The sequence below is a fragment of the Sander lucioperca genome, chromosome 14, assembly GCF_008315115.2.
Source record: "Sander lucioperca isolate FBNREF2018 chromosome 14, SLUC_FBN_1.2, whole genome shotgun sequence".
Taxonomy (NCBI): Eukaryota; Metazoa; Chordata; class Actinopteri; order Perciformes; family Percidae; genus Sander; species Sander lucioperca.
The window spans coordinates 34,233,888-34,245,797 of record NC_050186.1 but is presented as its reverse complement, the minus strand read 5'-3'; the positions used below and the strand labels follow the sequence as shown (position 1 = coordinate 34,245,797).

Here is an 11,910-nt window from a genome sequence, read left to right as displayed (position 1 = left end):
AATACAATACTAACTTTCATGCCACTTGTAGATTAGTTAGAATGAAGTAATTGTATGTATTTTGATTCCAGGTAAAGCAAAAATAAATGTGTTCTGAGTCTGTCACACAACAGTTAAATCTGTTATTAACCACCCAGCAAAATGTATATAAAATCAGGTTATCGTGAAAAAATAAGCATCATTCTCTGCTCTGAGGCAAAGAGAGAGGCGCTGCCATGGGCCACTTAGCACCGACAGACTCTTGTTACAGCTGTTGGTTCGCTAGCACATATACTAAAAAGTAGCACACACACGGTAGCACAGCTCGCGTCCTCTGAGCTGAAGAACGAGTGCCGCTCTGTGGCAACAGGCTATCGTTAGCAGCTGAGCTAACCCAGTAGCGCACACAGTTTATGGTAGCACAGCCGAAAAACAGTGCAGCTTAACGGCAACACCCACGTACGACCATTAGGGCTGGGACGATATACTTGATTTTCATTTATTGTGATTCTAGAAGTATTATGATTCTAGAAGTATTGAGTATTGTGATTTTCTTTTCCTTTTTGAACAAAAAACTAAAGTTGAGTAATACACTTCTAGAGACAATATATCATGAGACATTTCTAAAACACTAAGTCAGTCAGTCTGACATTTATTACATTATTACATAACATGGATTTCCTGCTTTCAGTCTGTTTTGCTGGAAACAGATATGACCTAGTCGCCGTCGGCGGTACCGTATAAACAAAAAATATTTAGGTAAATAATAAATCATACGTGAGGGTGCCTGGGTAGCTCACCTGGTAAAGCGCGCGCCCATATATAGAGGGTCACTTTTCGACGCAGCAGCCAGTTGTTTTTTCTAATCCGTATCTTCTTAGTCCTCTGACATTATGAAAGTGCAACACTGGGTGGCTGGGTGGCTCACCTGGTAGAGCGCGCGCACATGTGTGGAGGTTTACTCCTCGACTCCGGCCTGCCACCCTTTGCTGCGTGTCATTACCCCTCTCTCTCCCATTTCATGTCTTCAGCTGTCCTATAAAATTTTTTAAAAAAGGCCTAAAAATGCCCCAAAAAAATGTATCATCGATTTTTCACCCCACCCCTAATCAATGTGTTTAGAAAGAAATCACTGGTTTTACTTCACCTGGACTTTAACTGAATTTTTATTACAATTTGGACATTTTTACCTTGCCTAAAAGGATCACTGTAAAAAGTAAGCACAGCAGTACTACATAAATGTTCCCCTTTAGGATCCGTATGGAGCACCTGACTGCCATCACACAGGAAGAAGCCAGTTCACTGAGGAAGAGGGAGGTGGCAGGTAAGCAGCGTGGATGATGTACCTTAAGGTACTTGAACAGTATTACAGCTGTAGTATTGTGTTCTGTCCATTTCATTCAGTACTTTCATATTGTAGGGCATTCTTTTCCTCATAGCACACGTTTCTCCCTCTAAAACCTATCCTGTTTCTTCCCTCTGTGTGTGTTTTTAGTTGCCATGCAGAAGCTGCTGTCAGAAAGCTGTGCTATGAGCCTCCTCCAGGAGGCCAGTGACTTTCGTAGACAGAGCCTGGTGTCTGAGGCCTACAGAAGGTCAAACATACACACACACACACCAGATCTGACCATAGGTTGTAACATTGCAAATTTGTGTAGACTTATTGAAGCAAAGCTGTGAAAAACACGTTTTCTTTTCGAAGCTGTTTCAATGTTTGTTCGTGTTCATTTCAGCTACATTGCACTATATTCACACACAACCTGCGCCAGCAACGGTCCGGCGAAACGCAGGTCGTCCCATTCATTTTGAATGGGGGTAGTGCATTTAGGCTGCGGCAGTGGGGGCCGCAAGGGGGGAGCTGTAAAAACCGCAGCGAAAAGTTGATACAGATGCAATTATTGGAGTAACACAACCCGATGCCAAGCTGTGGTGGCCAATCACGTAACTGGCGATCAGACCTGGCAACTCAGCGTGTGGTTTCTCTCTCCTTGTCTTATAACAGTATGGAGAATTTGGACAGGAAGTTTGATAAGATGCTGTCCCTCCAAGTTTTGGACAAATCTAAAGCCATCGCCCAAATCTTACAGGAGGTATGTGTTGCCTAGGTACAGTATGTCTTCTGTAGTTGTCACCTACGGTGGCCGACGGGGGGCAAACTTCAGAAAACACATGCAAATAGACAAAACACAAGCAAATTAAGAAAACATCTTCACTCGTTTGACAACACATGCACAGCATTTAGCAAACGCGCTGCAAATATAGAAACGATGCAAAATGAAAAGCACACAAACCCCGAAAACAACAGAAAAACGCTGCATCCAGTTTACACAACAGAAGGCGAGGTTATGTCAGAGAGAGAGTGGATAATTTGTTTTCCTAATTGTTCTACTTTTCAGTAACATCCAGTATATGGGCTAACTAGTGTTAGCTAGCAAGCTCTTGTAGAAGTCAGTCTCTACCTCGGTAGCTATGTAAACCTGTTGCTCTTATAATACTGTAAAAGCCTACAGCCAAACGGAAAAATAAAATAAATATGTACGTTTTTATGTCGCCTCTTTACTACACTTTTCTTCCCGTTTCCAAAACAAACCTCTCATCTGCTCTCTCTCGCGCGTTATTATGGATCCCACGTAACTTCTAGGCAAGTCCCGCCCTACGAAGCAGCCTGATTGGTTGGGGTTAGGCATTGACCTCGAGTGGGTAAGGTTAGGATAGCCGATTGGTCAGGGGATAGGACCTGAACAAATCGGGTTACCTTACCTTGTGTAAGCATGGACGCCTGGCCAATAGTAGTGTGTGAATGCTATTAAAGGGCGGGCCTTGCCTAGAAGTTGCGTGGGTTCCATAATAATGCCTCTCTCTCTCTCTCTCTCTCTCTCTCTCTCTCTGGAGAACCTCCGTTGTGTAAACTGGATGCAGTGTTTTTCTGTTGTTTTCGGGGTTTGTGTGCTTTTCATTTAGCATTGTTTCTGTATTTGCAGCGCGTTTGTGTATTTGGTTGCGTTGTGTGTATTTGCAGCGCGTTTGCTAAATGCTGTGCATGTGTTGTAAAATGAATGATGTTTTCCTAATTAGCTTGCGTTTTGTCTATTTGCATGTGTTTTTATTTTTTAGTTGCAGTGCGTTTTTGCTCCTGTCGGCCACCGTAGTCACCAGTGTCATGAGAGCCTGGTGGAGACATCTAACTCTAATTCACTATGTGAATCAAAATCACGCCTTTTTTTTAAGCAACCACGTGGCCTTTTAACGCCCTCTGATGTATCTCTGCAGGAGGAGATGCAGAAAGCAGCGTTCCAGGCCCTGCAGCTGCAGAGAGATGCTGTCCACGGCTACATCCGCAACCAGGTCTGTGTGGACAGGTGGAGATAAGTGGGGTTCGATTCAAACCTGTCACCGGTCTTTGTTTTTTTATGACGCTGCAGGCCTGGTTCTAGACTGCTCTAAATGGGGGGTGGCAGTAAGAGATGTTGGTTGGGCACCAACGACTAGTGTTAATATGAGTGTTCTTTAGGACTGTAAGCTATAATGTGCACTGTTTTATGTTTTTATCTAAAGATGTAAATTATACGTAACTTTAATACACAAGCCTTTAGTTACTTCAATTTTAAACCCACCTCGACAGTGCGAGCATTACACTCACATTTGTGACTAAAACAAGATGTGTGCGAACTGTACAATTTATTTGAGGATGTGCTAATTAGAGCTGCAACGATTAATCGATTAGTTGTCAACTTTTAAATTAATCGCCAACTATTGTGATAATCGATTAGTCGGTTTGAGTAATTTTTTTAGACAAAGACAAAAGTAAAAATTCTTTGATTCCAATTACCCTAGCCTGGTCCTACCAGACTCTCGTACATTTCATCTGTACAGAGAGTCTGGCCACTCTCTATTGACAAGTGTTAACTTCGTCCTTGAAGGCGGGTACTCTGTTGAAGTTTAAAACTATTGGATCTGCCCAGAGCCACTCTGGATCTGCCATAACCAATCGTCGGCTTAGCATCGCTACCATTCGCCTTAGCCAACTTCTTCAATTTCCCGAATAGAGGTGTGAATCCTCACCGATCTCCCAATTCGATTCGATTACGATTATCATGTCTTCGAGTCGATATCTCGATGCATCACGATGCGTCAAATACATTTTTCTATTAAAGCCATATAGGATATTTAATTCATAGCTTTTCAAGCTTCAAAAACAAAACATTCTGCAGTGCTCTAATACTAAATAAATTGGATACATAAAACTACAGCACTGAGCACATGGCACTTCCTGAATGTGCAAAACATGACAGAATATGTAAACAGAAAGGTTGTTAGGCCTACATTAAATTGTAAACAGAAATAATCGATTATGGCCCGGCTGATTATCGATGCAGCATCGTCCATGTCCACGATTCCATGCATCGATTATTTGATTAATTTCAACACCTCCTATTCCTGAACCCCGTGGGGAGGAGGGCCACAACATCATGGCCATCAACAAAACTCAGCAAAGATTGTTCTTGCTCGGGCTTTAACTTCTGGATATTTGGCAGCGTTGCCACAACGGACCAAATGGCTTCGCTCGCATCTTTCTCCGCCGCCATTACGGAACTACAACTCAAACTAGCGCACAACATCAACGTCATCGTTCTCAGCCACTCCCTCTGTTCGCTGATTGGACCGGTAAAGATTGGCCGGAGAAAACCCAAGACTATACCGCAAACCCAGACGTAGTACTGAAGGAAAATGAAAATTGAGCGGAAGTACGTAGGAGGGCGGAGCCAGGCTACTAATACCCTAACGTTTTTTTGCAGATTATGTCCATAGCCCGTTCAGACCAAAGATTTGCGACAAGACGAGTTGTAAACTTGCAACGCACCAGTCTGCAACGTTCTGAAAGCGATTGCGTCTAGACGAGGCGGTGTATCATCTCTATAGCAACGACTCTATACTTCTGACTTTCAGGTTTTTTTTGTAGCTGGACATATCATTTGGAGCGTCTTCAAGTATTTTCATCTTCAATACAGCCGCATTTCTAGTAGAGACGAAACGGAGAAAACAACGTTTTGAATTGCTCTGATTTCACTGCTTTGTTCTAACGGCGCTCCCTCTCTCCAGTCACTCTCTAGCTCGCTCCACCACATGGCCGTGCTCGCAAGAGCTCGTTGTGCCTCCGTCTAAAACCATTTCGACCAGCTGACAGTTTGTAACAATAAAATGGAATTGTGGATCAGTTGATTTCTGTAGTTTGTAACTGACTCGCCCAGCTGACTTCCCTAATGGCTGTGCTGGACAATGACAATAAATGAACCGTAAACCATACACTGTTTGAAGCAGTTTAAAGGTACAGTATGTAAGACTTATAAGACTAACTTTCTGTCATATTTGCTGAAAATCCGGCTCCTCTGGCACCACCTACAGCCTGTAGTGCGATTTGCAAAAATCCACTGCTCCCTGTTCAGATGCACCAATCAGGGCCGGGGTGTCTAACTGCGTGTCAATCACTGCTCATGCACACACATTCATTCTCCCTTGTGGGGGGAGGGCAGGGGCGTCGCACCCGTGGGGGATGTGGGTGTTTTAACACCCACACTTTTCCCGGTGAGAGGGTTCAACACCCACACTTTTTCTGCAGTTTTTCCACAGTTTTGCACAAACGCCTTGCGTCGAACTGCCGCCGTAGCTACGTCGTAGGCTGTGTGTAGCGATTATATTGCCTGAGTGAACAGAATTGCATCCATAGCAATGCTCTTCATGGCAACGGTGTGTTATACTTCGCAGCGGTCTTAACAGACCGCATTCTACATCGAGGAGAACTCGTAATTTTTACGTTAATCTTGATCGCTATAAGTATGTGAGTACTGTCGATAGCAAAAAAAAACGAGCCGAATCGGTGCTAGCTAACTGGAGCTGCTGCAGCTAATGCCGAGAGCTCCCACTTAGCTAAAACGGCAGTTTTGGGGGCATATCATAAAGAGTGCCTTTGTGCCTCTTAACAGACACAAAATGCAATTAAGATGTCTGTGCAACATGAACAGGGCCCTTACATGACAACAAGATGCGTTTTCAACTCAGACATTGTTTAAATTCACCTACCCTGTTAGCTGCTAGCTGCCGTCTGGGATGAGTGAGTGTTCAGCCAGGCTTCGGTGATAATCATCAAGCAGCAGTTCCCTGTGTATTTGTAGCATATATATCCATTTTGTGTGCGATCCATCAGGCCTTGGTGAATAGTAGTCTCTGCAGTGGTGAACTGTGTGTTAGTTGCCTTAGCCAGGCTAGCAGGGCCGACCGGCATCCTTCTAATTCCTCCCCGCCTTCCTCACCTGCCGCGGCCGACAACAATCCACGGGCGCCCGCTGGTCTGGTGGATGTCCTCCAGAGGACAGTTCATGCTTTCGCGGCGAAAAAAGTTTATTTCCCCCTCAAAAATAGGTAATTGAGCACTGTAGTGGTTATGATCATATCAGTGACTATGTAACTACATGGGAACGGGCCAAATGATGCCTGTTTCTTGTACAGTAATAGCGTTACTGAAGGCTGGCTCTAGCTCCATAGGTTACTCCAAGCGTCTTCCCTTGTGAACACCTCCGCTCTTCACTCTTCACACACCACGCTCCGATCTGCTCACTGCTGTTTACCTTTTCCTGCTACAACTGAATTCCTGCGGGACTTCAGCGCAAGACTACAGTCAGCCTTCTGTAACGCTGTTACTTTACAAGAAACAGGCATCATGTGGCCCGTTTCCATGTAGTTACATAGTCACTGATATGATCATAACCACTACAGTGCTCAATTACCTATTTTTGAGGGGGAAATAAACTTTTTTCGCCGCGAAAGCATGAACTGTCCTCTGGAGGACATCCACCAGACCAGCGGGCGCCCGTGGATTGTTGTCGGCCGCGGCAGGTGAGGAAGGCGGGGAGGAATTAGAAGGATGCCGGTCGGCCCTGCTAGCCTGGCTAAGGCAACTAACACACAGTTCGCCACTGCAGAGACTACTATTCACCAAGGCCAGATGGATCGCACACAAAATGGATATATATGCTACAAATACACAGGGAACTGCTGCGTGATGATTATTACCGAAGCCTGGCTGAACACTCACTCATCCCAGACAGCAGCTCGCAGCTAACAGGGTAGGTGAATTTAAACAATGTCTGAGTTGAAAACACATCTTGTTGTCATGTAAGGGCCCTGTTCATGTTGCACAGACATTTTAATTGCATTTTGTGTCTGTTAAGAGGCACAAAGGCACCCTTTATGATATGCCCCCAAAACTGCCGTTTTAGCTAAGTGGGAGCTCTCGGCATTAGCTGCAGCAGCTCCAGTTAGCTAGCACAGATTCGGCTTGTTTTTTTTGCTATCGACAGTACTCACATACTTATAGCGATCAAGATTAGCGTAAAAATTGCCCGGAGTTCTCCTTTAACTCTTTAATGCTGCTGGTACAAATTGCTATCGTAATTAGGTAGATACAACCCGAGCTAACGTTAGCTAACTGAACCTATCATTTAACATTAGGCTGTTAGCTAGCTAGCTAGGTTGTCTTTTGCCATTTATGTTCGTAAAGTTTAATGTCCGGTGGCATTTTCATCTCTTTTTATATGCCGTTACTGTAGCTATATGCGTAACGTTAGCAGAGATTTAGAAAATGGTGTGTTTATCAGTTGTAAGTACAGGATGGGAGGTAACTGCACCTTTTTAACTTCACTAGCAACGTTAAATGAAAGCTAATATGTACGAGTAGTTTCCCATGTAATGCTACGTTATAGCATTCATAATAAACGGATAAACGGATCATAATATAATTACGTATGTGCTAATTTGCATAAATAGCTCAACAGATCTAAACATTGGGTATAGCCAGGTGAAAATGTCTTGTTGACATATAACAGTAAAAGACTTAATGTAAAGGTCTGAATGGAACCCATTTAGGCTACCCATGAGCATTAATACATAGAGGCAGGAAGAAGTGCTTTAAACCAGTATTGATTATTGAGTGTATTAAACCAGTATTATTATTGCAGAGATGGGGTTTGGGGCTGAGTCAGTGGGACTGTTTCTGGGGGATGAGTCTGAGGGAAGAACAAGGGTAAGGAGAATGCAGAAGACAAAAGGTAGATAAAATAAAAAGTGAAACCCCACGGACCCAGCCCCAAACCCCATCTCTGCAATAATAGGCTAATTAATAAAGGCTGGTTTAAAGTACTTCTTCCTGCCTCTATGTATTCATGCTCATGGGTAGCCTAAATGGTTCCATTCAGACCTTAATATTAAGTCTTTTACTGTTATATGTCAACAAGACATTTTCACCTGGCTATACCCAATGTTTAGATCTGTTGTGCTATTTGCAAATTAGCACATACGTAATTAGATTATGCTCCGTTTGCCCATGTTAACAAACAGTACGATTATCCATCGTTTTTATTGTTAATAAACAAATCACATCCATCCCCCTCACTTTTGAAAAGCTTGCTACGCCCCTGGGGGAGGGGCTTAGGAGACCGTTTTGGGCTTTAGCGGAAAGGGGAGAGGGACTGAGAAGTTGTTGAGAAGTCCTTCCTAAGGCACATTTTAATAAAGAAAAACACATTATTTGATACTATTTCATTGCGCCCCTAAAATTCTTTATCCACTCATACATTTTTTAATTTAGGAACAAAGATGCTCCTTGGGGAAAAACGTTACCGTCGAGCCCTGCCCCTCTCTTATAGGAGGACTAATTTATTTATGCCCGATTATATCTAATTATTACCTATTCTTACAGTACATGTAAACTAGTATATTAGATTAGACACTTGCTTCACACAAGGGGAAATCTTGCAAACGCGACCCGATTCAAGCCCGGGGGAGTTTGAGAAATTACAGCACACAGGGCTTTTTATTTCAAGATGGACGCTGGGCATTATTGTCATTTCTTTTTCCCGTTTTGTTCTTTTTCCATTTCTCTTATGTCACCCGCAGCCGGCCCAAAGCTAACTCACTTTTACTCATGCCCGTTGAGCAATTCCTCATGGTTACCAGTCAGGTAACCCAGGAAACCCTGTTAAATCATTTTTCATCGAGGTTTTTCATCCTGACTTTGCTTTCAGCAGCATTCCCCTTGCTTCCCTGTTTGCTTTATGTTTGCCTCTCCACTGTCCCCAGATCAATCTCATAGAGGGGGAATTAATGCAGCTGACTAGATTGGAGATTAAAAGACGCAGTCTGGATGCTGAGAACCTGCAGGTGGGTGTCACTGCCTCCTTTCATTGCCTTCCCAATTATCTTTTTTTTTTTTCTTTCCTTACTTCTGTTGATTACTATATCATTTCTTTAGGCTATTTTCATGTCATTGCTCCATGGCAACAAGTTATCACTGTACACACCTGAGGTTCAAGAAAATGAGGGATATTAAATACAATACAAAGAATTTGGCCGAGTGATAATAATTATTATATTAATCGTATCAGAGCCAGGCTAGAGTTTTGTAATCAGTCTTTAACAGTATTTACTGATGAGTGTGTATTGTCACTCTATCTCACGTCATTGTGTGTGTGTGTGTGTGTGTGTGTGTGTGTGTGTGTGTGTGTGTGTGTGTGTGTGTGTGTGTGTGTGTGTGTGTGTGTCTGTGTCTGTGTGTGTGTGTGTCTGTGTCTGTGTGTGCATGTGTGTATGCGCGTGTGTGTATGCGCATGTGTGTGTGTGTGTGTGTCTGTGCACACGTGTGTGTATGCGCATGTGTGTGCCTCTGTGCGTGTATGTGCGCCTGTGCCTGTGTGTGTCTGTGTGTATGTGCGGGTGTGTGTGTGTGTGTGTGTGTGTGCGTGCATGCGTGTGTGTGTGTGTAGGAGGTTCTGGTGGAGCAGCGCACAGTTCTCAGTGATTTGTTGCAGCAGCTGCTGAAGCAGAGAGACCAGCGAGAGCAGGAGCTGCGGCAGGTTCTGGTGAGGAAACATCAGCTTTGGCATTTCTTTAAACCAATCACAATCAGCGTCCACGTCGTTTAAATAGCAAATGCGCCTGCGTCCATCTATGCGCCCATGGGCGTGCTGGTCTTACAGGGAGGTGTGTTTAGGTGCATTTTGGGTGTATTGCTATCTTGAGGCAGCAGGAAGTGATCACACCATTGACCAACAAAAACCTGGTCTAAAGTCAATAACGCAGCATTTCATTGTTATTGTTACGCCCTAAACACACCTGCACCAGGCACTTCACACCGTGCGCTTAGATCGTTAAACTAGGGCCCTTTGTGTTTTCCAGGTGGAGATGGAGCTGAAGTCTGAGTCCAATCAGCAGAACTACTGGATGATCCAGTACCAGAGGCTGTTGGATGCCAAGCCGCTGTCGCTGCGCATGCAGGTACAACACAGAGCAGGAAGCACACACAGAAACATCTGAAAACTAGACATGTTATGATGACATTTTTTCCTTCCCTATAGCGATTCCGATATCTGAACTTGCGTATGGGCCGATAAAGAGTACCGATCCGACACCAGTGTGTTCAAAAATACATATATTCTATTATGTTTTACTGTATGGATGTGATGTGACTGCTATCATTGTTGTTTTGGCCTGGCTCGGGTTAAACTCTTTGCAAAACATGAACAAACACAAACAATGACTGCCACATGCCTTTCTTTTATTATCCAGTTTGACAGTCAGACATAACTGAAAAAGAACATAAACTACTTTAAAGTAGATTTTCTTCGGAGCTAAATTTCGTGGTATAAGATCAGTGCATAATCTCGAGTACTTTACGATACTGATACCTGCATTTTCGGCCGTATTGGAGGCTTTTCGGATACTGGTTTCGGTATCGGAACATCTCCACTGAAAACCCCAACTGTGCTGCTGTTAAAATGTAATCTTATTGCAGGAAGCGGGCGTGGAGAAGGAGTTGGTCAACCTGTTATGCAAACTTTCCGCTCAGCACTACCTGCCCATCCTGGCCCATCATCGAGTGACAACGGAGGCCCTTCGCCACATGAACTCATCTGACCTCAAGAAGGTCCGTGTACCAACACACAACCACCAGTTGCCACTTTTGATATTGATTAGATTTATCCCGAGCAATCAACAGTATGTTCTAAAAGGCTCAAGCAAATAATGAACGTATGAATGTACTTACCAGATGGCTTACAAGGATTGATAGCCGAGAGAAAAGTAAAAGATATAAAAAAAAAAAGAAGAAAACTTGACTTCGCAATCACTTACCGGTTCTGAGCGGTACTCAGCGGTCAAAAAAACATATGGCTACAAACCAAAGGAACATAAACTGGGATGTAATTTAAAGGTGCAGAAAAGAGTAGTTTGGAAAAATAATTGTAGGATATTTCATGATTTCAAAATGTCATGAAGCGTCATCTAGTCTTGGGATATTTTATGATATTGCAACAACAGCGCCACTTAGCTCTTCCTAAAGATGTAAAGAAACGTAGTGGCCGATTGGCTCCATATTTTCACGCAGCCTCATTGGACCATGGGGAAGCGCCACCTAGAGGCAGTAAAAAGATTAAAAAAAAACACAAACATAGACAATCTGATTTTACCAAAGAACAAAAAAAAAAGGATACGTTCGAGAAGGAGCAGGCAGAAGCATAATGCTTATATGGTCCTGCCCCTACTTTACAATATCACATTATTAAAGAACAAAAAAAACAAATAGATATGCATGTATGCATATATGTATATTGATCAAGCACAACTGACCTCTCAATGGATCAGACAAACCTGAAACACGTCAATACAAAATTATACATAGATCTTTTACCATATACTGTAAGGCTGTGTTCACATAGACTGCCACTGGATAGACTGGAGAAACTGGTCGATCATCTAACCGCTGATTAGACTTGGCAGTCCGTTTTGAGGCGGTGTGTGAGAGGAAGTTTTAAAAAAACCACAACAATGAGAGTAAACTCAACGGCCCAGGAGTTATTGTAACAGCTGACTGTTTGCTGCAAT

General features: G+C 43.4%; 1 protein-coding gene across 3 annotated transcripts in view; it reads left to right on the top strand.

Annotated features, from left to right (window-relative positions):
- The window catches only part of lrsam1 (leucine rich repeat and sterile alpha motif containing 1), a 46,823-nt gene that overhangs the window by 26,976 nt on the left and 7,937 nt on the right, over positions 1-11,910 (top strand). For all 3 annotated transcript variants that reach the window (XM_035991376.1, XM_035991378.1, XM_035991377.1), the window contains exons 15-22: positions 1,233-1,303; positions 1,475-1,574; positions 1,982-2,069; positions 3,250-3,324; positions 9,112-9,192; positions 9,795-9,890; positions 10,207-10,305; positions 10,823-10,954. In XM_035991376.1, the coding sequence (XP_035847269.1) occupies positions 1,233-1,303; positions 1,475-1,574; positions 1,982-2,069; positions 3,250-3,324; positions 9,112-9,192; positions 9,795-9,890; positions 10,207-10,305; positions 10,823-10,954 (742 nt within the window). The remainder of the gene's footprint in view (positions 1-1,232; positions 1,304-1,474; positions 1,575-1,981; positions 2,070-3,249; positions 3,325-9,111; positions 9,193-9,794; positions 9,891-10,206; positions 10,306-10,822; positions 10,955-11,910) is intronic.